The 27,032-nt window shown below is 32.7% G+C and overlaps 2 protein-coding genes across 2 annotated transcripts in view; one reads left to right on the forward strand and one right to left on the reverse strand.

Moving 5' to 3' along the window:
- LOC107169413 (uncharacterized) overlaps positions 1-24,633 on the reverse strand; it is a 71,216-nt gene extending 46,583 nt beyond the window's left edge. Inside the window, exons 1-2 of the mRNA XM_089216716.1 lie at positions 23,983-24,633; positions 14,239-14,621 (exon numbers count right to left, since the gene is read on the reverse strand). Of these exons, the coding sequence (XP_089072842.1) occupies positions 14,239-14,530 (292 nt within the window). The 5' untranslated portion in view covers positions 14,531-14,621; positions 23,983-24,633. The remainder of the gene's footprint in view (positions 1-14,238; positions 14,622-23,982) is intronic.
- Positions 4,212-6,087, forward strand: LOC149060708 (uncharacterized). Its single transcript, XM_089217559.1, has one exon. The coding sequence runs from the start codon at positions 4,551-4,553 to the stop codon at positions 6,021-6,023; it is 1,473 nt and encodes a 490-aa protein (XP_089073685.1). The 5' UTR covers positions 4,212-4,550; the 3' UTR covers positions 6,024-6,087.
- Positions 24,634-27,032: the final 2,399 nt, after the last annotated feature.

The following is a 27,032-nucleotide window of genomic DNA, read 5'->3' on the forward strand; positions in this document are numbered from 1 at the left end:
TTATAATATTACCGATTCTAGTAATTTTCAATACACTATACGTGTGTTGTAATAAAATGCATGAGTAGGCAATTGAAAAATGGTTGTTTTTAAATCTTAATAATTGTTTTTTTTTTTTTTTTAATGTTAAACTTTATTATATAATATTTATAATACCGTTAAACTCCAGCCAGCTCTCGTAGGTATAATACCCTTACCCTTTTATGTTTTATGCACATATACGTACTCTGAACTATGTATACTCCATATATGTATATATATATATATGTATAATAATAATATTATATAGTATGTACCTATATATATATATTATATATTATAATTATTATAACTGCCTATTTACGTATTATTATAAGTATGAGCCGATACGGATAATTCGCAGCTACAACATATCTCTCTCTTTCTCTCTCTCTCTCTCTCTCTCTCTCTCTCACACACACACACACACACACACACACACACACACACACATACGAATTGCCACTACTTCATCATGATCGACCTCACGGCAGACTATTGGCCAATATTGCCAAAATAATCGCTCTCAGTTCGATCGTCTACCGCGCGCGCCAGTCCTGTTCATAAATCATAACGTATTATACACAATAATTTAAACGCCGATTCTTCCTCACGTATACTACACTATAGCTGCACAAGTACTCATTATTGTAAGCTGCGTCCCACCCCGCTCCACCAATTGCACTATATAACAATACCATCAATACCAATATTGTATTGTTATAATTATTATAATATGTATGTACTTCACCTATGCGCACTAGTAAAATGCGCCTATCGTATTTGTATAATATGTATTTCGCCTACTCGCGACCGACCTGCAGTGTTGTAGCAAGAACTATAGAACGTTTCGTTATTTATTCATTTTAGATTACTCATCCCGCCCCATTGACCTCCGGTTTTATGTTATTATGCGATCGGAAATATAATATGCACGTTATTCTTCTAATCAATTTGAAATGAATTCGTGTTATTGTGTATATACCTACGAATCTAAATACGTATATAAGATATCGTTCAAAATAATTATATACTAGGTCGGTTCATTTTAAACTTTCTCTGTTTGGTTATACAGTATAACCATGTGTAGGTATAATTCTAATGTCCCTGTCCCGTTATTACAGTACAGATTTAATAATGTTAAGATCATTATTTTCTTTTTTTATTTTACCTACAAGTGACGGGTTTAGTTTAATTGTTATTTTTATTTTATCCTAAAAAATAGACGTTTTATTGGCAGCGATAGATAAACTATGCTCCAAGTTTGTTTTGATGGGTTGGAAATATTAAATCGTAAAACGATATCGTCACGCATACGCGACGCGCTACATCAGCGTTATACGACATACTCATTCGAAAATCATAAAATTAACATACAATTACAATATTAAGCGATCGATTGCTATCCAACAAATTAATCAAATGTTAATTCTGTTAAACTCGTTTTAATATTATTATCATAAATTTGTTACAACCGTAATATAATACTCGTTAACTCGAAATCCCCGTGTTCAGTGGTGTTTTCAGGTATATTAGTATACTTGTATATTATAATACATTGCGAAACAAATCAAAAATATTAAACCGATTGCAAGAAAACAATGTTAACAACAAATGAAAATTACGCGTACCTATTCGACAATTATTAGTGTGTATAATAAGTTATTATAAATTAGGTATTAAGATTAAAATGATAACACATATCAATTATCATATTACCTACCTATTGTTTTTTATTGAACTAAAAAAGAAAGTACTGAAATACTTTGCGTTACCTATTCATTATGGTACATACGGAGTTTCAAAAAAAAAAAAAATAATAAATATAAATACGAACAGCAGGTTAGGTTTCGTACGTAACCACGGTCGTTTGGTTGATGGAATTAGGACCGCGGGTTTGATGTTAGAAAAAGTCTGTGTCGTTTTTTACTTCTTTATATACGGCAGTCCAAAAACTAATTAACTCGACCTAATCATATAAGGTGTGGTGCAAAAAGGCATCCCTTACTACCCCCGTCATGGAGAAACTTATGCCTATTTCATGCTCTAACACGCAGCGCGTTATAATGTTATGTATACATATTAGGTGCACGTAAATATACGTCGATCCCTCTCTCTCTCTCTTTAAAAACTATATCAGTTTTTTATTTTAAAAATCCGTCACGAAATCCTGCACGTCGTTTTGCGAACGATCGATGGATACAATATTAATATAATATATTTTAAACTCTGTGCGGCGTCGACCAACGTAGTTTTCTGCGATATCTCGTTGTCGATATAACGCGCGTACACCGTCGCGGTAGACATTCGCATTAACAAAAAACCGCCTTTATGATTGACGACGACCATCCCCCTTGCCACCACCGACTGTATAATTATTACGTGCTATATATAATACGTATTAGCGAGATATATAGTCGTGCTGCACTGTATATACACGTATAGTGCATCTCGGCCGATAACAGAACGGTTTTTTATTTTTTATTTTTTTATCAACTCTGTTGTTTCAACGACACGCGACGGCAATAATCGACGATCTCATCATTGGTGCACAGTGTTGGTTGTCATCACCGCCACGGTGTTTATCGACAAAATAACCTCTCCCCTCATACCACTCGTATATATAACGTCGGCCGTTTGTTTATTGCGCTTATCATCTCCGGAGCTTGTTAAAGTCTCCGGGCGGTTGTCGCAATGCGAGTAAACACGAAAAGGCTTTAAATCGATCGAACTTCACTGCAAAATCCCTATCGTATTATTATTATTATTATTATTATGTGTGTATTGTTATTAATAGTGTGTGGCGTAGTATAATGTTGAATATATGCGCTATAGGGTTGAATACGATACAAGCCGTAAAAATAAAATCACATTTAATATACGCAATATGTATGGCATATTTTATTATGATATAGCTAGGTGCCGAGGCAGCAGTAATAACGAACAACACAAAAATTACCAAAAATATAACAGTTTAATCATCGATATGGGTATTAGAATATTAGAAAAAAAATAATTGTTGCAAATACTACTTATTTTAGGACTAATTATGGAATACAATTGTTTTAAATGAGTCACGGTATATACATTTTAAAGTTTTACCTAGGCATAAACTTATTTTACGAAATAAACAACAGTGGTTATTAATCATCATCAGACTGCAGAATACATTAAAGTTAACTGATGATTAAACTATTAATGCTTATAAAGATTACATACCATTCACATCTATAATTTATAATTGTAAAACATTTGTTCAATTATTATTGTGCTAGGATTTTGATCTCATCTAAACTGCGCAAAAATACAAAAAAAGCCAAGAAAATTTTGAAAATTGTGTGTTTCAAATAATATGTAGTTCTGACAAGTAGAATAAATTTGAAAAAATAGGAAATAATAGAAATTATAAAAATGTAAAATGAAGAATTTTTTTAGTATACAGAATTGGATACTAACAATTCTAAATTGGTATACTTATTTTTTCCTTTATTATTCGTATAAGAACATTATAGGTATTAGTTGTACTACAATTACTTATAATAATTATAGCAATATGTATAATATAATTATAGCAATATAATGGCCTATATGAAAATGATGAATGGTCAGCGAGTGTTGCATTTTATCTACAATAGGTATACAGTAGGTACACACACTTTTTCGGAACCCTATGTAGGTACCTATACCTCTAAAACATGCTTAATAGTTAATTTTATTCCTATAATACATTTTGTGCATTTGCAGTTTACGTTCGCTAGAAAACCAATTGTGGAAAAATGTTAAATGTAAAAATGCCATACAAAGTTGAAGAAATCTAAAAATACAAAGTAAAAATATCATTGAAATAATCAGTTTCACCAAAAACACGGATTCCACTTAAAACGTTACGTTTTGAAACATCGGAAAAAAAATGTAATTGAATCAAAACCCTATTCTTATTGATTATTATTAGGGCCCGGAAGTTCATGCATTTGCATGTTTTTAATGAGTGCATCAAAAAGTTGCTGGATGAGCTACAAATTTGAATCACAACCTGATGAGTTCAAAAATGAAATTTTAGTTTGCATATTTTCGCATATTTTGAGGTTTTTTACATAATATGCATATTTTAAAAAAAAATTGCATTTTATTGCATTTTACCTTTGATATTTTTTTTTTCATTAATATTTTATAGAAATTTCGGACTTTGAGTATAAAAACCTATTTAAAATTATACAGGTCGTACTTTAATTTAATATTATGTAATTACTAGGGCCCGGAAGTTCATGCGATAATTCATGATAGGCGATAACGATAAGCCAGTACTTAGCCTATACTTCTAGCTAAATTGAATTGAAACGATAATCGACAATTGTTATATTCTCAAATATCAAGTATTAATAAAATGGTTTAATGACTGTCGCGATTATCATGATAGCACGATACAAGAACGTATTATAGTGAGAGTCCGAGCACAAGGTTTAGTCCGTTAGTCGTGTGCGATCGTCCTATAGTGTTGTTTTTGTTTTACATCAGTTTCCATTAATTTTAAAATGCCAAAAGTCGGAACGAATCGAATTTGTAGTTATGTGGCCGAGTTTGGTGAAAATATATTTGCATCCGATGGAGGTGTTTTATTTTGTAAAATGTGCGAAATAAAGGTGAACAGTGACAAACGTTTTTGCGTAACTCAGCATATAAAAACTGAGAAACATGCTCGAGCTGTTAATCGCAAAGCTAAAAAAAATAGTTCAACGCAACCGCTTATTACGACACCATCATCACGAAAATCTGATTTTAACAAAGATTTATGCAAAGCATTGTTAAAATCAAATATTCCGTTGGAAAAACTAAGCAACACACATTTTCGATCATTTCTAGAAAAATATGTGGATAAGGACATTCCTTCCGTATCTACGCTAAGAAAAACCTACGTCGAAGATTGCTACCAAGAAACGATGGACGAGATAAGAAATGAGGTGAAAAATAAAAAGATTTGGGTGTCGATTGATGAGACGACAGATTCAGAAGGGCGATATGTTGCGAATGTTATAATTGGCACGTTACCAGTAGATGAACCTGGTAAACATTTTTTACTTGCCTCTGAAGTTCTGGAAAAAGCAAACCATACAACAATTAGTAAGCTTTTTGACAAAGCACTTTTTTCATTATGGCCGAAAGGAATACAACATGACGACGTTATTTTGTTTGTTAGCGATGCAGCACCGTATATGGTGAAAGCTGCAAAATCCATACAGGCCTTTTACTCCAAAATGATACATGTAACCTGTCTGGCCCACGGTCTTCACCGAGTATGTGAGAAAATTCGAGCAGAATTCCCTAAAGTCGATGAACTTATATCCAACATGAAAAAAGTATTTTTGAAAGCACCAGCTCGCATCGAATTATTTCGACGAGAAGCCGCTGATACGCCATTGCCACCTTCACCAATTATAACGCGCTGGGGTACCTGGTTGAAAGCGGCTATGTATTATTGTGAGCATTTTAAAACTATAAAAAAAGTTGTTAATATGCTTGATGCTGATGATGCCGTGGCAATTGAAAAAGTAAAACAAATAATATGTGATAAAAATGTTCAATCAAATTTAATTTTTATTCACACAAATTATGGTTTCTTAATATCAGCCATTAACAGTTTAGAAACTCGAGGAACACCCTTAGTTGAAGAAATTCAAATTGTAAATAATGTCATAAAAAAATTAAAAGAAATTAAAGTTCCAAAAGGCGTTATAATTTACAATAAATTGGAACAAGTTATTGAGAAAAACGAGGGGTTTAAGATACTGTCAACAATTTCAAAAGTCATGTCAGGAGAAGAAACAACAACAGATGGCCTTCCAGAGGATCTTCAAATTTCAGATTTCATACATTTCAAGTATGCTCCAATTTCTTCTGTTGATGTAGAACGGAGCTTTTCTCTTTACAAAAATATGTTGGCTGATAATCGCCGTTCATTTGTATTTGAAAACCTGTCAAAGTCACTGGTTGTAAATTGTAATTCCTAAAGTAAATATAACATAATATATACCATATTAATTAATAAATAAATTGTGCTTGTTTTTTCCCATATTTTAATTATTTTTTTTTTTACCAAAAACGAAAATAACTTGATGTTTTTTTTTTTTTTAAATGCATATTTAGCGCATATTTTATTGATCTTGAGCGCATATTTGCATGCATATTTTGATAGTTTTTTGTGCATGAACTTCCGGGCCCTAATTATTATAAATCCGTATACATATATAGGCATGTGTTGTCCTGTTTTATAAATTTATGAATTTTAAATCAAGAATAATATAAAAGTTCGTATCAAATTTAATCTTTGGTTATTCATATATAGTTGTGCCTCTGAACACATTATGCTGAAGTGAACACATAATATGATTTGATGACATTTAATAGTTAATAATAATGTACAATCATAATTACATTATCATTATTTATGAAATATAATATACTATTCCTTAAATATCGTGAAATATATGGTAAAATAACAATATACCTATGCTTGATAGGACTGCTGAGTTAAGAGTACCTATGACCAAAATGTCAGTGATTAAAATACTAAAAACTTATAGTTGCATATAAGCAGACAAAAGATATTTATTGTGCCTACATTAACTGAACAAGTTATAAATATTTAAAAGATTAAAAGACTATGTCGACGATAAAATCGACTATCTGTACAAAAAATAATATAAAACGAATAACGTTTATTTGGTAATGCACCAAAAACTGAGGTAGGTACTGCGCTTCTATGTTAATGTGAATTTATTTTTCAAATTTTTCATCAGTTATTGTATACTAAACCGAAACGCAATTAGGATTATTAAATAATAACGCTTAGATTCATAACTTGTTTTTAGCTCCAATAATTACAAAGTGTGGCTTCTTGGTGAGCCGCGGTCGTACGCTTAATCTGCGGAAACGCACAAAGTGAACACACCGGTTGCAGTTGCTAGCTTCCGGATGGTTACCACCAGGAATTTTTTATAGCAGCATATCTTTGCCACTAATACACAAATACGGGTTACAACCCTACCTACTTAAAAACTACAAGCAAAATCGTGGTTTTGTGTTTGGCAATTTATAGGAAATCTATGAGTTTTTTTTTACATTTTCTAGTAATTTTATTTTTTATATTTCTTACTATTCTAAATTAACAACTATTATTAAATTGCAGTCGAAATGATGGAAAGTTGTCTAGTTTTTACCCGAGTTCCTACTGTTATTTGTTTACAGTTCTACGTAGTTTAAATTTTAAAAAACATGCAGCCGCTTTGCTGTATAGACGTATAGTAGGCAGGTGTCAAGTATGTTTATCATTATTATGATAAATTCGAATTCATTGGTAAATTATTGCGTGTACGATAAAAACTATTCTGACTGGTGACAGACCTACATTTCAAAGATATTTTATAATACTGCAGCTATTATTTGTTTTAGTAATACGATATGTTAAATTAAAATTTCATGCATAGTATAACTGTAATTTATTAACGTATAATATACCAACTTTCAGTAGATTTTCTTTAATAGAATCACAGTAAAAATATTAATCTAAACAATAGATTATATTTTGAAAATCGAATACCTATAGTAAATAGGTAAATAATAAATAACAAAAAGTTTCAAATCGCTACGAACAATATTTTTTGAATTACAAAAAAATAGCTAAAATTATTATATTTTTCACTTAAATATTCAATGTCGTCCACATTTGAACTTGAAAATATTTGTAATTTGACTGTCTTGTGAATCATAATAATTAATAACTAATAAGTGATACACGTCAAACTTTCATTTATTACCGTTAATATTTTATACTTACACTTGTCAATTTCGTATTGAGTATCATATGTAATACTTAAGGATTGTCTAGATTAATTATTTATATCCAGGGATTTCTCGTGCAAGGAACTCTAGTAAAAATGTTTGGCACAAAAAAAAAAAATAATAAAAAAAAAACTTATTTAATTGTTTTACCGTTAAGGCATTTCTCAGCTCAGAATCTAAAGTATCAGATTTTTGTTACAAAACCGATAATTCGTCACAAATTTATTAGTCTTAACATGTAATTATAACATTTTAATCCTGGCCTAGCTATACCCGTCGTACCACCCCAGTTCCCAGTATAGTATAATATCCGCATGTGGCCTACTCTACCTACACGAATCGGTGAAATGCGTGATGATCAATAAAACCACTCATTTGCAGCAATGACCCGTCTGATTTTATTTTAATTATTACCGAACACATAACTAAACCGAGTAACAAAATATGCGATAGGTATTCGAAACAAATTTTTCTATAATATATAGGAATGACTTCATTATCATACAAAATTTGAGGTGAGCATATTTTGTGTAATTTACGAGTAATATATTATGACGTGCATTATACAATACATATTATAAAATAATTTAACTTGTATATTTTACATAATACAATATTCGAGTTTACAAGACAGGAAGCGTAAAACACCAGAGGGGTCGATGGTGATTGTTCAATATATATATATTATTCAACAGAAAATAAGCATATTTATTCGCCTGCTTAGATAATCGAAGTATTTCGTTTACTTTATCGAAAGCACAGCGTGCGATACAAAAGACAAACTCGTTCACTCGAACGACACTCAATGATCGGAAACTGGGCGACGATACAAACGGTAGGTAAAAACTATATCCTCTCGTCCTCTATATACATATATAATATCGACTGTGCCGCTCGCCAGATCGCACACCGCTATAGTTCGTTTAAAAAATAAATAATATAACCGCCGTCGTACTTTAATACGTCTTTCCCCCCACACTGATGACTAATCATCAACCGCCGCCGCCATGTCTTCACGTGATATTCGTCTAGCTTCTCTCTTGTTCGTCCCCCATACGTATTGCTCATACAATATGCGGGTTACCTCCATGCACCACTAAACCACCGCCACTGCCCGTAGAATATATATATTATGTACGTACATAAGAATGGGTATGTATATATATGGATGTATACATATAGGTATAGAAAGGTATAGGTGGTATGTATATATGCATGCGGGCACTCGTGAAATAATTTTCCTCCTCAAACGACATTTGGCGCTAATTCACCGGGCGCTGTTATAATAGTGCTCCAATTGTGCGGTAGGTATATAATAAATCTCTATGGCGGTTTAGTTTGCTGCACTCGATGAACTTGATGAAAAACTGAAACCCGTCGAAACCGCGGCTGTGTTATATTATATTATTCGATATTGTAATTATTGCACATTATTATTACTATTATTATTAAAACGATATATATTATGGTCACAATACAAGGTTTGGTGCAACACCACCACGCGACGGCGTCGTAAATATCTCGTGAGGTATACACGCGTCTGTTAGTGACGGCGCGCGCCGAACGAAAAAACGCGTGTTACACAATCAACGCCCCGCAGGAGTCTGAGTCGTCGGCGGTGGACGTGGACGTTAGAAGTTTTAGCGGACTCGCGGCCCCGGATCGCCGCCGACGCCACGCACGGTCGGGACTTATACCTGTGTTAAACGTGTATAGTAATACAACCGGAAAACGCGTCGGGGTGAGCCCTTTTTTTTGCCACCGGATATTCTGATAATACTGTGGAACTCTCCGTTTCGGCGGCGATTATCGCGAAGTTTAGATATTTTTTGTTTTGTTTCTGTTGCCGGTTTCGCCTGCACGTCCCGCGCCATGCTACATTATATCAACAAACCTTCCCGCGCAGTGCAGCATTATATATTATAGTACGTCATTATTATTATTATTATATTATACGCCACATTATTATTATTGTTGTTATTACTATTCACCGACTGCGTCCGCGGTTTGACTGCAGTCGAAACGATCATGGCGGTCTGACAAACCGACACGGCGGTGTTCCGATAATAATAACGCGGCGCCTCCGAAGGATACGACGACGACGAAGAAGCGTAGTAATACAATAACGCATGTACGCGCATATATATATATATTATACTGCGGTGGCGTTTTTGCTGCGGTCCGCACCGCGCGCGCGACACGAGCAACGCGAAAAGTTTTCTTTGCCGTTTTCCCTCCGCCGCGACGTTCATCTCGCCCGTTCGCGCCTCATGAATACTAAAGCGCATCCATCATCAGCACTTCCACCGCCGCGTGCACACATAAATAAATATGTGTATGTATTATATTTGTACATGAAATATATGAATACGAATAACGCGTCACTACTACTCCGGGCGCGTGCAACACAAACAATAACCGAGTAAATACGACAGCGGCGGCGGCGGCGGCGTGCTCTCTTTATAGTTATACATATTTATTTTATATATTATACACTCTTCTCTCGCCGCCGGACGTTGTTGACTAAAAACCGTAGTGATCATTTAAACGACGACGCGTCGACTGTTGGCATTTAATTTACCCCGGGCAACGACGACTGCAGCTGCTCCTGCTTCTGTTACCACTATATTATTATTATTATTATTATATCGCAATAACAATAATAATAATGTATGCGAGCGTATATACATAACGTTCTTAGTTTTTAGTTAGTTTTAGTTCTTACTATAGTTTTTTTTTATTTTTTTAATCATTATTATTATTTTTAACACAAACGTCGCCGCCGTGACGTATTTTGCGTTTTTCATATTATGTTATCATACTACGTACCTATACAGTGTCGTCAATCGTTTCTCGCCTTTATTTACACATACGTGTGTGTGCAGGGGTGGGCAGGGTGTCGGGTAACGTGCACACCGCAACCGTATATTATTGTGTATATATTTTCACGTACGCACCGGTGCTTTTCGCTTATTCCGTCGCACGGTGATGGGATGAAATTGGCGACGGGTGGGAGAGCGACTCGGCAATCAAACGGCTGCCGACGATGATGTAGATCGACATAAACTAACCTTAACCACCCCCTCCTCCATCACCCTCTACAGCCATACATATCGCGTCGTGGAGGCGTTACGTACCTACCTATAGTATCTACACGTAAGTTGTCGCCTCCATTTGATTTCTACACCTCCACTCACTCGCTTCCGACACGTATGTATATACCTGTGTTTATATATATATATATATTATATACGCATGTATGTCTGTGCATATATATATTTATGAAAACGCTAAACGTATTTACTCCATTCGGTTCGTCACCGTCACTACGCGCCACCACCCCCACCCCGTGCAGTAGTTTTATCATTATTCTAGTAGTTTACGACGCGTACGACAGCGGTTCGTTTAACAAACAATAATCCGTTTATTCTTGTCGCACCAGCGCGCATGTGGTATTGGATTCGTCGTATATAGTATATTATGTCTATATATATATTATACACTATACCACACAAAATTTGCGTCATATATTGTTGTACGAATAGGCTACACGAGACGAGGTGACTGTTTACCTAAATCGAGACCGGTGAATTGATTCCAGGGCAATTACGAGGTATGCATGAGTTGATTCCCCCTGTGTTGTACATCATTGAAAAATTATATGAAAACTGAGTATAAGGAAAACGACGCACGGGTATATAAATAATCAATGGTATATACCAATTTTTTAAAGCGATGTGATTCTAATATTCACCTTTTCCTCTGAAGAAGTACCCTGTAGGCTATAAAAAATAATCAACTATGACTTCAATGATTGACAAAATTTAATAACTAAATTTAAAAAAATGAATAAATAAATAAAAATATTATGGTAAAATAATAAATTAAAACATGACGATTTATCAAATTTTATGACTAATAAAAAAATGTTGAGAGACTCGTCAGCCAACCTCCCCGTGATGTCTTTTGAACTAGAATGCTAATAAACTGAATTTTAGTAATTAACTATAAGTGAATCGCCGGAAATCAATTTATTCATCCTCCAAATTTACTCGGAAATCAATCATTACATAAACTAAATAGGTCCGATAATTAAACATCCATTACGAGGTACCTATGTTTGACGGATATAACTCTTTTTATTTATCATACTTGACGGGATTAGGTAGAGTTTGATGCACTTAAAATCTTAAAAACAAACTGTGATCATGATATACGAATACATCAAAGGTGTGTGCACTTCATTACGAAACAGATTGTATAATATTTATTGTTTTAAAGTTTCGCTGGATACTTTCATAATTCCCTGCAAATACATGAATCGTTTCACCAACAGTTAAGAAATATATAATTGCTTTTATTAGAAGAAACAAAAGTGTATAATTTGTAGCGCATCACGCATAATGAAATACAACATAATATAACGAAATATATGTAGGTTAACATTGTAGAATATAATAAATAAAGGTCTGGAAAAACACGATATAAATCCTTCCTGTCCATTGACACCACTTCAATTCACCCGACTCGGTAAAAAAAAAAAATATCCACACGTTTTGTTCATGTAGGTAGATATATTAGCTATAGTATGAATAGTAAAGAAAATAAAGCTAATATCAACATCATAATACATGATAGGTACCTATATAATTATATTTTAGTACATAAAATACGCGTTCTTTTAGTGGGCCGTAAAGGTATAAACTCGATTGCATGCGTCAGTCCTCTAATTTAGCTCGAATATACGCATATAGATTGTAAAAGTCCATAATGGTTAGGGAAACGGGGAGAAGTTAGCATATAAAAACATCTAAGTTTATAATATAGGTAATGTAAACTCATTCATAAGTCCAAATATTATTTGAAAACAAATTAATTCCAGAAGTTATTTAATATGAATACAGCACAGGAACTGTGCACATACAATTAAACATATCAGTAGTACCTATCATATACGAGTAGTATACAATACACAACATAATATTATATGTAATAAACCAAACAAATAATTAAAATAATATAAACAGTTTTAATTTACGAGTAATTGTAATAATATCTCTAATTTATCTACAAAATAATTTTTAAAGTCTTATCGATTCACTTAATATGAAATTCTAAACTACTGTTATTAATTGTGTGTGATTTATTTTAATTATCGACCAATCAAAGATATGAAAAATATTACACAAAAAATATATGTTTACAGTTATAAATTCATGATCACGGAAATGAAAAATCACCGAAATATCGGTGTATTATGTGTATACACATATTATTTCATTATTTTTATTGACTGTGCAACTTTGTTATTAATAAATACATTTATTGTGCATTTCTGAAAAAATGATGAAAAATATATAGGTACCGAAAATACAAGCAAACATAATATAACCCAGATGAAATTTCCAGTTAAAACTTCAAAGAAAAATCAAAATAAAATACAGTTTCTAAAATAAAAGTGTGTGATATTTATTTATACGTTTATTTTATCTTGAATATAAAACTATACCTATGTGAAATTAGATGGTTATTTTTTTTTTGACAAATGTGTGTAGTATTAAAAGCTTCTGACCACGTTACTGATGATGTAAAAACTGAACAGTTAACTGCATTTTATGTCATTGTCAACATTATTTGAAAAAATCTACTAAAACTATAAACCTTATTTAACAGTGAGGAATTTAATAATATGATTATACAATAATATAGAATAACGAGACAACGACATTGCAGTAAATACATTTTCAAAATTAGTATCCACATACTACAAGCGTCTAAAAATAACTTTTAAGTTACAATAGCATCACTAGTATTTACTGCGTAACAAGACATAATTTATCTCATACCATCGATAAAATATATTTTTCGTTTTAAGTTTAAATCATTGATGAGCCGTTGTGAATTTATATTTTTGCCATTTAAGTTTCAAGATAAAATTTATCTATAATTCAATTTTTAAAGGAGTCAAAAATTTGACGCATAAAATATATGTTACATACCTGACGCATTTAGCAATATCAGTCAACGACTTTAGTTTATCGGTACAAATAAGAATACACAGTACATCAATGAAGTTACACTGTAATGCTCGTTTTTACTGGCAATATGATAATAATATGTAATACGTTTAATTAATGCGATTTCTAAGTTTCACTTATTACTTCCATTTGTTGATATTATCTAATACCTTAACGGTTATATATCGTTTTACACCATGTTATTATAAAAGTCATTTAGAATTTGGCACGCTCTAACGATATCCGCGTATAGGTCCGCTTTCTATACATATAAAATGTCGTATAACACGGTAACGCACAAAACGATATACTGCGCATGCAATCGCTTTTCTAAAAACTATATCGCAAATTGAATCTCTAAAATTACCTGGATCGTCCTGGTCCAGCTGATCTTCGCGGTCCTCTCTGCTGCTGTCGTCGTCGTCGTCGCCATCGCCTTCGTCACCATCGCCGTCGCCCGTGAAGTCGTAACTCGGTTCCGACGGACTGTCGTCTGGATAATTGTTGCGATCCTGCACCGCCGACGAAAACCGTAACGGCATAGGCGGTGGTCCCCCTCGGGCGGTGGACGCCAATCTCAGACTCCTGACGCCGGTGTCGAGCGCGAGCGACGCGATCAGTACCACGGTGCAGCAGGCCATCGCCATGTTTGTCGTCATAATATTATATAATTGTACAGATAGACGTATCCGCGTGCGTGATCGCGATATACGGTTTTATTTCGGCGCGTATACTCGTCGATGCGTGAATCTGTAATCAATAACAAATAGCGAAGGGTGGTTAGACGACGTATATATACCCATCATGTAATGTATATTATATACGATGTGGGCATGGGGTGTGCGTGGAAAAAATAAGATGAAAAAAAAAATTGTTTATAACGCAATAATAACCTGATTTTTATCGGCTAAACAACCGTTTTTTGGCCACTCGCCAACCGCCGTCGTCCGCGTCGCCGTCATTACGATATAGCGTTGTAGGACTCGTCCCCTCGACCCCGTTCCGTCCCGCCGTACCCGGACCCGCCACCGTATAATAACATTATATTATGCTCTAGGTAGATGCGATTGTCGCGCGCGCCGGCAGGCAGGTCATTAGCGGCGTGACGGTGCGTGGTCGACGCATACGAGCGTTTAGACCGGACATTGCCGCTGCCGTGGCTCGCAAAGGATATGAGAATGGAGCGACGTATGCGCAACACTTCCGTATTAAACCGCTCACGCTGACGCTATCGGGCTCTCGTTGTGCGCGCGAACACGCGCACACACGCACACACTTGCGTGCCTAAATAATGCTTTACTCCGTTTGTTTGTGTTGCCGGACGAAAAATATGCACAGATACGGCCGCAGCGACATGGCATGTACATCACAAATATATTATATGATAATATGATATGCATATATTATTATTTATCACGTCGTATGATGCGTTATACTATATACTATATACGTTATATATACGGAGCGAGTCACCGCCAAGCACATCATGCTCGCCCTCTTTTTTGCCCTTCAAAAATATTATGCAGTTATTCGAAATCTGATGATGGTTTTTGGAATTTTCAAATATACTATCCATCTATACTTGAATATACCACAAACTTTCAAGTTATCGAGATTTTAGATTCTGAGCGGAGCGAGGAATGTATTGATTTTACCATGATGTGTGGTTTTTTAAAAATTTTAGTGCATATAATAATAGGGCAGTAAAAGTGCTTCGATTTTTGACTTCAGTACCTCGTTCGATCAGAAAGTGAATCTAATTGGTACTTTGGGAAGTTAAAAGAAAAAATCTCAATATTTTTCTAAATAATCGGAATAAACAAACTAAAAATTAAGGGGAAAACGGGAAATTTTACGCACAATCAGTTTTCGAAATGAAACATTAAAACAAATGACCATAGATACATCAAATTTTCACTGAATTTTGATATAAGTATATTCTATCCACCATGCAATTTTCAATAATTTTTGACTTAAGTTGAAACTATTTATAGGCATATTATGCAATTTTCAATCATTATTAGTTTTTTTTTAAATTAATATCGATAAAAATGTATTTGTTGGGTAGAAAAGCTTGAAAATTTAATTCAAGACACCTAACACATATAGCTACAATAGCACGATTTTTATTTATAAGCATTTAAATTCAAATTTTGACAAATACGTAAAAATTACGGCAATGTTCAAATTATCTTAGATAGAAATTCATAAAGTTTTTGATTTTTAAACCTAACATTTGAAAAATTTTAATAATCTATAATATATCCTAGACAGATACACCGTCTCCGCTCAGAATCGTTTTTCGTATGCAATGATATAATATCATTGGATTCAAATTTAATCCCATACATTACAGTAACCCACTTGTAACCTACTGTTCAGCAAAGCGATATCCACTTTCCCGCTTTTTTTTACAACTAAAATGAATGCAGCGATAATAATATTATAAAGAGAGATTGCCTTTTACAGTTTCCATTATAAGATCTGATACAAATGACACAATGTAATATTATAACCTAGGTAAATTATATTATTAAACTTTCCGAGAAGGGTTTGCGATAATTGTGTTGTACCTCTATACGAAAAATCTAAATGCTTTGTTATTCAAAAGCTTGCAAAACGACGACCGTGACATAGAGATGACGTGATAATACTACGGTCCAGGTATAAGGGGTAAACAAAAACGGATACTTGCGATATTAATTTATTATTTTTTTTTTCTTTTTTTTTCAACTGCTATTGTAAAAATATGTTAGGAGCCTTGTATTAAAACTTCAAACTTTTCTACCCGACAAATATATTTTTATCGATATTTATAGAAAAAAAAACTAAAAAGGTTGAAAAATTAAAATTTCAGTAAACAGCTCAAAACAAATCAAAATATTTTGAAAATTTTATCAAATATATAAAATGCCTATATAAACATTCAGTGAAAATTTCAAGTATCTGCGGTCATTTGTTTTAGAGTTACACCAAAATAAGGAAATCGCTAAAAGTGAAAATCCAATGTTGTAAAAATTTAAATTTCAAATGCTCATAAAAATTTAATTTGAATTTCCGGTGGAATTTTTATTTGTGATAAAGATTGACATACTTGTAAGGAATCTTGTTTTATATTTTCAAATCTTAGATTTAAAAACAACATTTTTTATAAATTTCTAGCTTAAAATAATTTTACAATTTTTGTTATATTTAATTATATTGTTAAAATTCAAACTTCGAATGCTTATAAAAACCTTTTATTTTTCAACTGCTATTGTAAGCCTTAGGAGCCATGTATTAAATGTTCAAGCTTTTCTACCAAACAAATAAATTTTCATCGATATTAATTTAAAAAACACTAATAATGATGCATGGTGGATAGAATATACTTATAAAAACGTCGAGTGAAAATTTTATGTGTCGATGGTCATTTGTTTTAAAGTTACATCAAAAAACAAAATCGATTTTGTCGAAAACTGATTGTGCGTAAAATTTCCCGTTTTCCCCTTAATTTTTAGTTTTTTTATCCCAATTATTAAGAAAAATATTAGGAATTTTTTATTTTTTATTCTCCAAAGTACCAACTAGATTCACTTTTTGATCGAACGAGGTACTGAAGTCGAAAATCGAAACACTTTTACTGCCCCAAAACGTGATGATAGTATATATAATAATAAAAAATAAAAAACAAACATCTTGGTAAAATTAATACATTCCTCGCTCCACTCAGAATCTAAAAAATATTTACTAAATAATTTACAGTCAAAAGGTATAATTGGGGGAATGTGGCATAAAGAGAGGTATTAAAGGAAAAAATGGTATAGTGAGTATGCTTGGTGAATCATGCTGTATGTAAATATTAGTGTGTGTATATTATATAAATGTGGGTTTATATTATGATCATCAGGTCATTATTGTTATACTTGTCAAATACAGTAGGTACACCATCCCGAGAAAGCTGAGATACAAGCTGGTGAGTGGTGGTGTGGAGGTAATGATGTTAATAAAACATACGATTACCAATATTCATATATTGGTTAGGTTACATATAATACACGACGTATACGTAGTGTACAATTAGTTTTATTTTTTCCCTGGTGGAACTGCACTAGGATTATATTGCATTGCATTTCATAGCACGTTTAAATAAATAATATAATTCATTTTATTAAACTCCATTCCAATACATTGATTCAATAATGGTTTTTTAATTAAAAAAAAAAAATACCTACGTAGACGAGTGTTCTAGAAACATAATGTCGTCTTTATTTCATTTTCTTGACTTTTGGTTGAAAATCGTATTGGTTGGCATAGAATCGTAGAAACATACGAAAGAACTGTGTATGCAATTTCCAATAAATTTTCCATCAGGTCGTTAAACGTCCCGTATTCGAAAATACATCTTATAGAAGGATATATAAAATTTTTCTAAAAATTTCTTATCCCATATTTTTTCATTAGATATCGATAATAGATATTTTCCAAAAATTTATAAAATAATAAATTTTACATTATTTTGTAAAACCTAACCAAACTTACTAGAAAATGATCACGAATTTATTATATTTACTTCCATGTATTAAAATACATCATGACTAAAATAAAGTCACGGATACTTAAAATGTTCTTATTTTATATTATATTACCTATATACCTAACTTAAAAGGCTTTTTATGCTATGAAATAGGAAAAACTACTATAAACCTCCTTTCAGTATCTTTGTTAGAAAACAATATAAATTGATCGTAGTTAATATGATAATTATTCACACCCATTCCATGTGGGTTTACCCAAAACATCTAACGAGGACCCAAAATTGTGAACAGTATAATACAACAATAATCGTATAAAAGAATAACGCTGTTAAAATATTAACCTTCGATTATTATAACTTTTTTAATTCAAACATATATAGTATACTCTTAACCAAATAAATATGCTTTGGACCAATATAATAGGTCTTGTGTACACAAATATATAATAACACTATATTGCAAAAATAAACGGCTAAATATAGTCGGCTTTTGATGATAGTACACTACAACATGTGTAATGGAAATATTCCAATATAATATTTTATCAAAATAAATGAAAATCATATAATTATTTTATTGGTATAATACACCATCACATGACTATAACACTATATATCTACACATATATTATAATAGTTATAATATATGTAATACATAATGTATAATTTATAAGTAACAATCTAAATCATATGCAAAGTATATATATATAGTTCATATGAAAATCATCTGTGTTAGCGGGATTAGGTTTTTAAAATTATTGTTATTGTGTTTATCTATAAATATATACTCGATATTTCGAAATGTTCGCGCGCAATATTTCAATACATGTCTTCTGCGAAAATTAATAAAATTAATATTTTCTTTTGAATGATTTTATAGAACATATATTAATACACAAAAACGCACTATACTGTATACGATATTGTTAAACATTTTAAAATAATTATATTTTATTGATATATTATATTTTTCCTATGGTAAAAATGTGTTTTACCTACGTATTAACACTAGTTTAGATGGCAATCATTAGGTACATGTTTAAAAAAAATTAAAACAAATGTATAGAGGTTAATATTTTCAATTAAATACGATGATTTAATTATCATTATTGTTATATAAAAAAATTAAACTTAGCCAGTAAAAGTTTCCTATACGCGTAGCTATGACTATAATAAGATTTCTATAGTTAGATAATAATATAAAATATAATATATGACAGTAGCAATATTTAACTCGCCGTTCGATTGAGCGCGACTGGTTCTTGGTATATTCAGTTAACTTATGTATTTAGTATACCTACATCTAAATTACGTAATTTCGTGCGTTTTCACCTCCCCAAATTTTATATTCAGCACTGCGTAGGATTACTTTTATTACTATATTCGTTGCTGCGGTCGCTACCCCGCATATACATGGATGATACCACCAAAATTCCACTACCACGCGAGCTAGTTTCTCTCCATTCGCTGACTCTGCTATTGTATTTAATGTATTAATGTATATAATAACAACAACTATAAAATAAGGTAAATAATATTAGTGACGGTCCCTTGAGAGTGTATGCGCGCGTCGTGGATTATGCGGTTGATACTCGTAATTATTATTGTTATATTATGCTTATGCTACTATAGGTACGTATATAATATTATAACAGCCATATTACGACCAAATCTATATAACTTTATTCTGACATCGCCGAGTTACGTATACGTCATTTTTTCAATAATGGGATATTTCTTTCAACTAATTAGTAGATAATATACTAATATATTATTATTATTTAAAGCACGAAATTTCTGATTTAGTTTTAAAAAAGAAAAAAGAAAAAAAAGGAAATTAACAATAGATGTTCGACAATAGAGGTAATCTGTTGATACTGTGTAGATATATATGAATGTTAATTGTGTATATTTCTTTCCACGTTCCCGAAACTGAATTGGAAAGAGGGTTTACGGCGGCAAAGCAAAAAGCCGTAATATAATAATAACAATGACGGCAGTACGGCAGTAGTAAAAAAAAGTACTAACAGCAGTATAGCGACGGCAGTAAAATAATAATCGTAAACATAGTAGTAGTAGCATAGTAGGTCTTATATAGTCGGAGGGTGTGGTGAAAAGTAAAACAGAAACAGGAGAATATAGGCAGAGGGACCGTGAAGGTAACATTAATGCCGAATAACAGTTATTCGAGTGAAAAAGTTTTTCTTCTCGTGCCTAAGTCTGGACACATGGCATTGTCATATATTTCGATTTTTGTGTAAAGTAGTTACTAGGTACTCTATAGTGTCTAACACCCGCAACCTGTGTGATAAAAACTGATAGTCATACATAAAGTTAATACTATACATAAATGTCTATATTAGAATATAGTGTTATTATTAAAAAATGAGAGTTGAGTATTGGGAATTCAATACGACAATAACGCGTTGTATATTATAGCTTCCAAATCTTGTGATAAATTAAAGCTAATTAAAATTAAATTTTAGATACACAATTTCACGATTAATGTGTATATTATATAATCAAGATATTTTATATTATTTATGTTAACTAAATGTAACAGACAGGGGCGTTAAAATATTGATTTTAAAATAATAGGTGGGTATGTGTTAATATAAATCTTTTTTTACTAAAAATCGATATGTATAAAGCTAAAAAATAGTATGAAATCTCAAAAATTTTAATTCAAACCAGGCCGGGCTGTTCATTGCAGACTATATTATTACATAGTATATGTAATGCTTATTATTTTTAATTTATCATTAATTATGTCAATAACCAAGATATCAATTTAAATGAGAGATCAACCACTTATATGTTAGCTGAATTCTGAATAGAATCTATTTTACACTATAATAATAATTGCAATATTCAAATTTATAATAAAAATTGCGCTTAATGTAGAAATGTCTTTATCTTTTCTTACATTAAGATAAAATTATCTAATTTATTGTAGGTATACATTGTAATGTACCTATTAGTCCTACTATGTAATTATGCAATTCATGAATTTAATATTGATCAATGATCACTTGTGGATAGTCTTGTCTTCAGATTGTAAAGTATATTGTTATACCTATTTTGATACATAAATATATTAATTGTAAAAATTATTTCTTGTTAAAACAAACAAACAAACACACACACACACACATATTTATTTATATAGGTACATTACAATCGGTTGTAACTTACATAATTTAGATACCTATTATTTAGAGATTATGTAGATACTATATATTACACAGATAATTTACTTAAATTCAATGGACATCAAATAATAAAAAAAAACATTAACTTTTTAGCGTATAAACCATAAATTTCTGACAAATAAATATTTTGATACACACGCGCGTACTATTATACATCAATAAAGCACAGTTACAATGTGCAATTTTGTTTAAACTTTTAGTATATTTTATTCTAAAAATGCTATATAATTCTAAACTATAGGATTTAAAAAAATAAAACGTTAATATAATAATAAGCGTACTGTTATAGCTATTTTGTCATTCTACTACAGTAATATTATTAATGATTGAACTCCAGGCCCAGAACGTAATAAATCCGAGTTTTAAACAAAACTATTGCGTTTTGTAATATAGGTTTACTAATTATTTTCACTACTAATATAATTCTATTGCCATCTACGTATGTTTATACATAAGTATATAAGTAACAAAAGTAATTCAAAATGTATAACACAACATTATATATTAAGCTTTATACAACGTCATACTTAATTATTTTACAACTAAACATGAAAAGAGAAAATTTAACGGAATAGGTAGTGGAAAATAAAATCACCTCGTAAATTTTTAACCAAGGCACAGGCTCACATGTTGTAAAAATTAATATGTGTAAATGTATATCCAAAATTGGTCTAAACGAAAAATATCCTATTTGTTCTTGTTCGTAAACACATTTTTATTTTATTACTTTACCAGCTTACCTCGTACGTATTCATTTGTATTCATTTCTTAAAATATATTGTATCTCATTTTCTATTATTTGTACACTTAAACAAAAATAAAAATAATAATAAAATAAAAATTTCGAATATCACCATAAAAATGAACATGAATTATAATTTAAACTATATTTAAATAAAGATTTAAATTTGTTCTTTTTGAAATAGTCTCTTTAACAAAGTGTATTTTAATTTATGTGTACAATCACATTTTTTAATAAATTAATAACATTATTATTAAACAAAATTTAAAACATTGTTATTGTAATAAAAAGAAAAAATGTATTTAACTTATGAGTTAGGATATTCATACAATTTGATTGTTATTAACCGACTTAATGAATTTGTATACTGAACAATACAATTATACTTATTTCATTAAAAACTTTATTCCCTAAAAAAGTATAAAGAATTATTATCTCCAGCAATTTAATATTTTACTCGTGTCGTCAAGTTTTGCATTTATATGATATAAGTTTATACATGTTGTGTTATGCTTATAATAATGAAGGTTTATATAACTTTCTAAAAAAAACATATTAAATTTAGTACGTCCTACCTATACAATATGTATAATAGCGATTGACATTGATACAAAATATAAAAATATTGCACTGTATCATTATAATATTATTATAGGAGACCACCGTTAAAAATGTTTAAGAGACGGAACGCAGAGTTAAATTATGGTATTCAAATATTATAAATTTATAACTATTATATTGTCTATGGGGGACGACGTTGTTACTAGGTATTTATTTATACTATCACGAATAAAATATTATATTGACCTCCTCCTCCGTTATTTTATTATAAGGTAGCAAGTAATAGCCACGTCCCGGACGTTGCGATGTCGAGACCGGGAATACTACAAAAGAGAATAATATAGTAGCTGTAATACGAATACGTCGCTAGCCTCCTTTTATTTATTTAACTTTTGATTTTTATTTCTTTTTCTCTTTTTTTTCTTTTTGTGGGAGCGTGTGCTTACATCATATACATATACTTATTTATATATATTAACACACACACACCTATATATATATAATATATAATATATATATATATAATCGGTAGAAGATGCAGCGGGAAATACGGTAGTAATAATAACAAGTGCGAATCTCTACTGCGTGTTTCCGTCGTTGCAACGATAATAGTAATAGTAAAGAAATAAAAGAGGAAAAAAAGTTTAAAAGAAAAATAATAATAAAAAAAAGTTTTTATTATTATTATTTTTTTTTTTTACGTGTAAGTATATAATATAAGGTACAACACGTAGCGATAGTTAGCCGGCGAGAGAAGTCTTTGCGGGCCGGCAGTAAACGTCGTCGGCGTCGTCAACGGCGTAACGGTGTACACACACTACATAATATAATATAAATACCAAAAGCATAGAAAATCTATTTTGTTTATGTACGCGCGCACATTATATGGTTAATCAATTGCGCGCGTAAATATTATACGACTCTGCACGTAATACCTATACCGACGGCTGCGTATCGTAGTAATAATAATATTATAGTTGCAGTGCACAGATAATGGATACCTATTATTATGATATTGTACTACGGGCATAGCGAGAACTATATAATATTATTACACATTAAAATTAATACACTACTCACTTTAACCGTGACCGGCGTGCGATCCATCATCGACGTCGAGCTCGTCCCGCGATCCCTCGACGCTGTCGTCCGTCAGCTCGGTCGTCATTGACGCGGCGAATTTCGCGGGAAAATCTAAAACGACATCGGATTTCGTTTTCAATAAAACGTCGGGAAACGACGGATTCGTTCGATTGCGATCGTCAATCGCAGATGTGTTACACCATATTACATAGTATTATAGTGTAACAATTATAATACGTTACGATTTAAATATATCGTGTGTGAGTATATAGAATGTGCTGCATTTTGACAAGTCTTTAAATTTTGAAGAGAGCCGGAGGGAAGATGTTTTTCGTAATATTGATGTCGCGTGTGTTTATTTGATAACGATACCGAACAATGATATCAGTAGGTAATATTAATCATGCATATAGTAATATCGTGCATGTCATTACGATGATAATAATATATCATGTCCTAAGAAATGGTCGTAATAATACGTTGTCGCATAATACATTATTATTATAACAATATCGTGTCGGCGACGTGTTAGAGTAAGACGTAAATTATTATTGTGTCGTGGAGACGCGACGACGGCGTGCGTTTCAGTGCCGAGGGAGCGAGCACCCCGTGACTCTGCGGGCCGACGATTGGAGGGAACTGACGACGACACCACGACGGACGCTCACAACCGAACCGATGCTGCCGCTCGCCCGCCCGCCCGCGGACGGCAACACGCGCACCAGCCGTCGGTGTACCCAGCGCCGCGAACGGGGGCGCTCCGGTTGGCGGCGGCGGCGGCGTCTGTGGTGGTGCCGTCGACGGTGGAAACGTAACGGCCACGGTGGTCATCGGCTCGACGCTCTTCCGGTGCCGATCGCTGGCCCGCGGTCCGGTCCTGCCGCCGCTGCAGGTGCACGGTCTGTCGCGAGTTAATCTCCGCGAAGAGCGATCGCGGGCATCGACGACGACAATAATAGTATAACGAAAATAGCCGCGGATAAAATATACACCTCGACACCAATCTCCACCCCCCCACCCCATCCCCCTCACCACCCGCGCACCTGCGACGACACCGATCCGGGATTAATCGAGAAACGATCGCCGCCCCGGAGACGTGTTTAAAGACGAGACGATACCGTTTATATCGGAGAGACGAATAAAATATAACATAGTAATGCTATGGTATTATTCTGTTGTATATAGAGTTAGTCTCTCGGCCGGACGAGGCCTAACGTCGCGGCGGCGGCGGCGGCGTACCGAGTCTTGGCTTTCGGACAGAATATTATTGTTACTTACTGCCGCGCGTGTACGATAATAATATAATATTATTATAGCTAGCTTCTCCGGCCCGAAACCTCAACCGCTACGATATTATTATATTATAGTCGGCAAATAAACTACATAATATTATTATATTATTATAATATACTATATTCCACTACTGCTGTTTCTGCTGCTGCTGCTGATGTTGTTGTTGTTGTTGTTGTTGTTGCTGTACACTATACACTTCACCGATACCATAATAAACGACATTATTCCCCGTAACTGCGCCGTATTTATAAATGACCGTTACTTATATAAATTACTTTGCATAAACCGTAAATAATTATGTATATATACGTGCGTTAGTGCTACTTGTGTGTGTGTGTGTGTGTGTGTGTGTGTGTGTGTGTGTACGGATGTGCGTGTGTGTGCCATTTCGTCGTTTAACGTTACACATATTAAACGAATGCATCATAAATTTTACACGGTTAAACCGTTTTAAACACTCGCACTCGATTTCGCGGACATGTCATACATTAACTATATACGGCCACCGTTAATTGTTAATGTAATCAAATCGATAAATAATATAACTACTTTTCCGCTATTGTATAAACTGGTCATTTATATATAGGTATATATGTATATTCGGTAGTCGGTGTATAGGTGTATTGGTGCATAATATTAATATAATACGATATAATACATATTAAATCGAATACCGTACTGCAGCAACCCGATAAATTAACACGATGTGTACGTGTACGTCATATTTGGGTTTAAAAAAAAAATATTCAAATCAAGCAAGCACTAAGAAAATTCTATTGATAGAAATCGTTCAAAGTGTTGCTCTTTTGGCATCACGTACAGTTTATTTCCGGTAAGTAGTATAGCAGATGATAATATTATAAGTGGTACGCGATATTATAAGCAAGGACGTTAAGAATAATATTGTTGTTTTTTCAAAGAAATAATATTATTATACGTATCCCGACCATTTGACATAATTTTACCATATTATATTTTGCGTTTGCATTATAGACACAATATAATAAATTAACGCCATACCTGCAGATCGATAATAATATGTAAAAAAAAAAACCAAAAATAATTGTTTGATACGAATTTACACGCGTCGTCGATAACATATACTAGAAATTGTTACAGCATTTTTTTTTTAAATCAATAATATTTGGGGGTGGGGGGGGGGGGTCGCGAGTCCACTCGAAAACACGTTTTTGCCTGTTTGCGCCTGTATATGCACGCCAATAAAATAATATCGGCGGCGCGCGTCAAACTGCTCTCTCGTGCATATATAGTACAACAGTGACACGGCGCGGCGCACACGTTAGAGGTAATTAAAAACCAATTAGCGTCGATGTCGGCGGCGGCGGTGCTCATTATTGTCGACTGAGGAGACGAGACGTGCGGCGTTATCGTCGGCGCTTCACGAGTCGTTTGTGAATTATGTGTTTATTGTTTGGTTTTGTTTGTTGATAATACAGCGACGCGTCGTGCGTGCATGAGCAGCGGTGTGGTGCTCGTCCACGATATTATAATCTAGTGAACCGGAATCAAATCGGGCCCCGTTATTGCTGCAGACGGTGAACAACAATCGGTCGCCTTTATATAATGCTATATACGCCGCTTAAAATATAATACCCCGCACTAAAATACTATCTATATTGTTTTACTACAATATTTTCATTATAATACCGCAGTCATCCGGCATCGTCGCATTATTATTATTATTATTATAGGGCGAATGGCGTTTGCGGTGTGGCTAAGGGCCAACCCAAATT

The sequence above is a fragment of the Diuraphis noxia genome, unplaced genomic scaffold, assembly GCF_037042655.1.
Source record: "Diuraphis noxia isolate RWA-SAM2 unplaced genomic scaffold, SU_Dnox_SAM2 contig0001, whole genome shotgun sequence".
Classification (NCBI taxonomy): Eukaryota; Metazoa; Arthropoda; class Insecta; order Hemiptera; family Aphididae; genus Diuraphis; species Diuraphis noxia.

Coding starts and splice junctions, on each gene's coding strand:
- LOC149060708 (XM_089217559.1), top strand. CDS start 4,551: ATGCCAAAAGTCGGAACGAATCGAATTTGTAGTTATGTGGCCGAGTTT.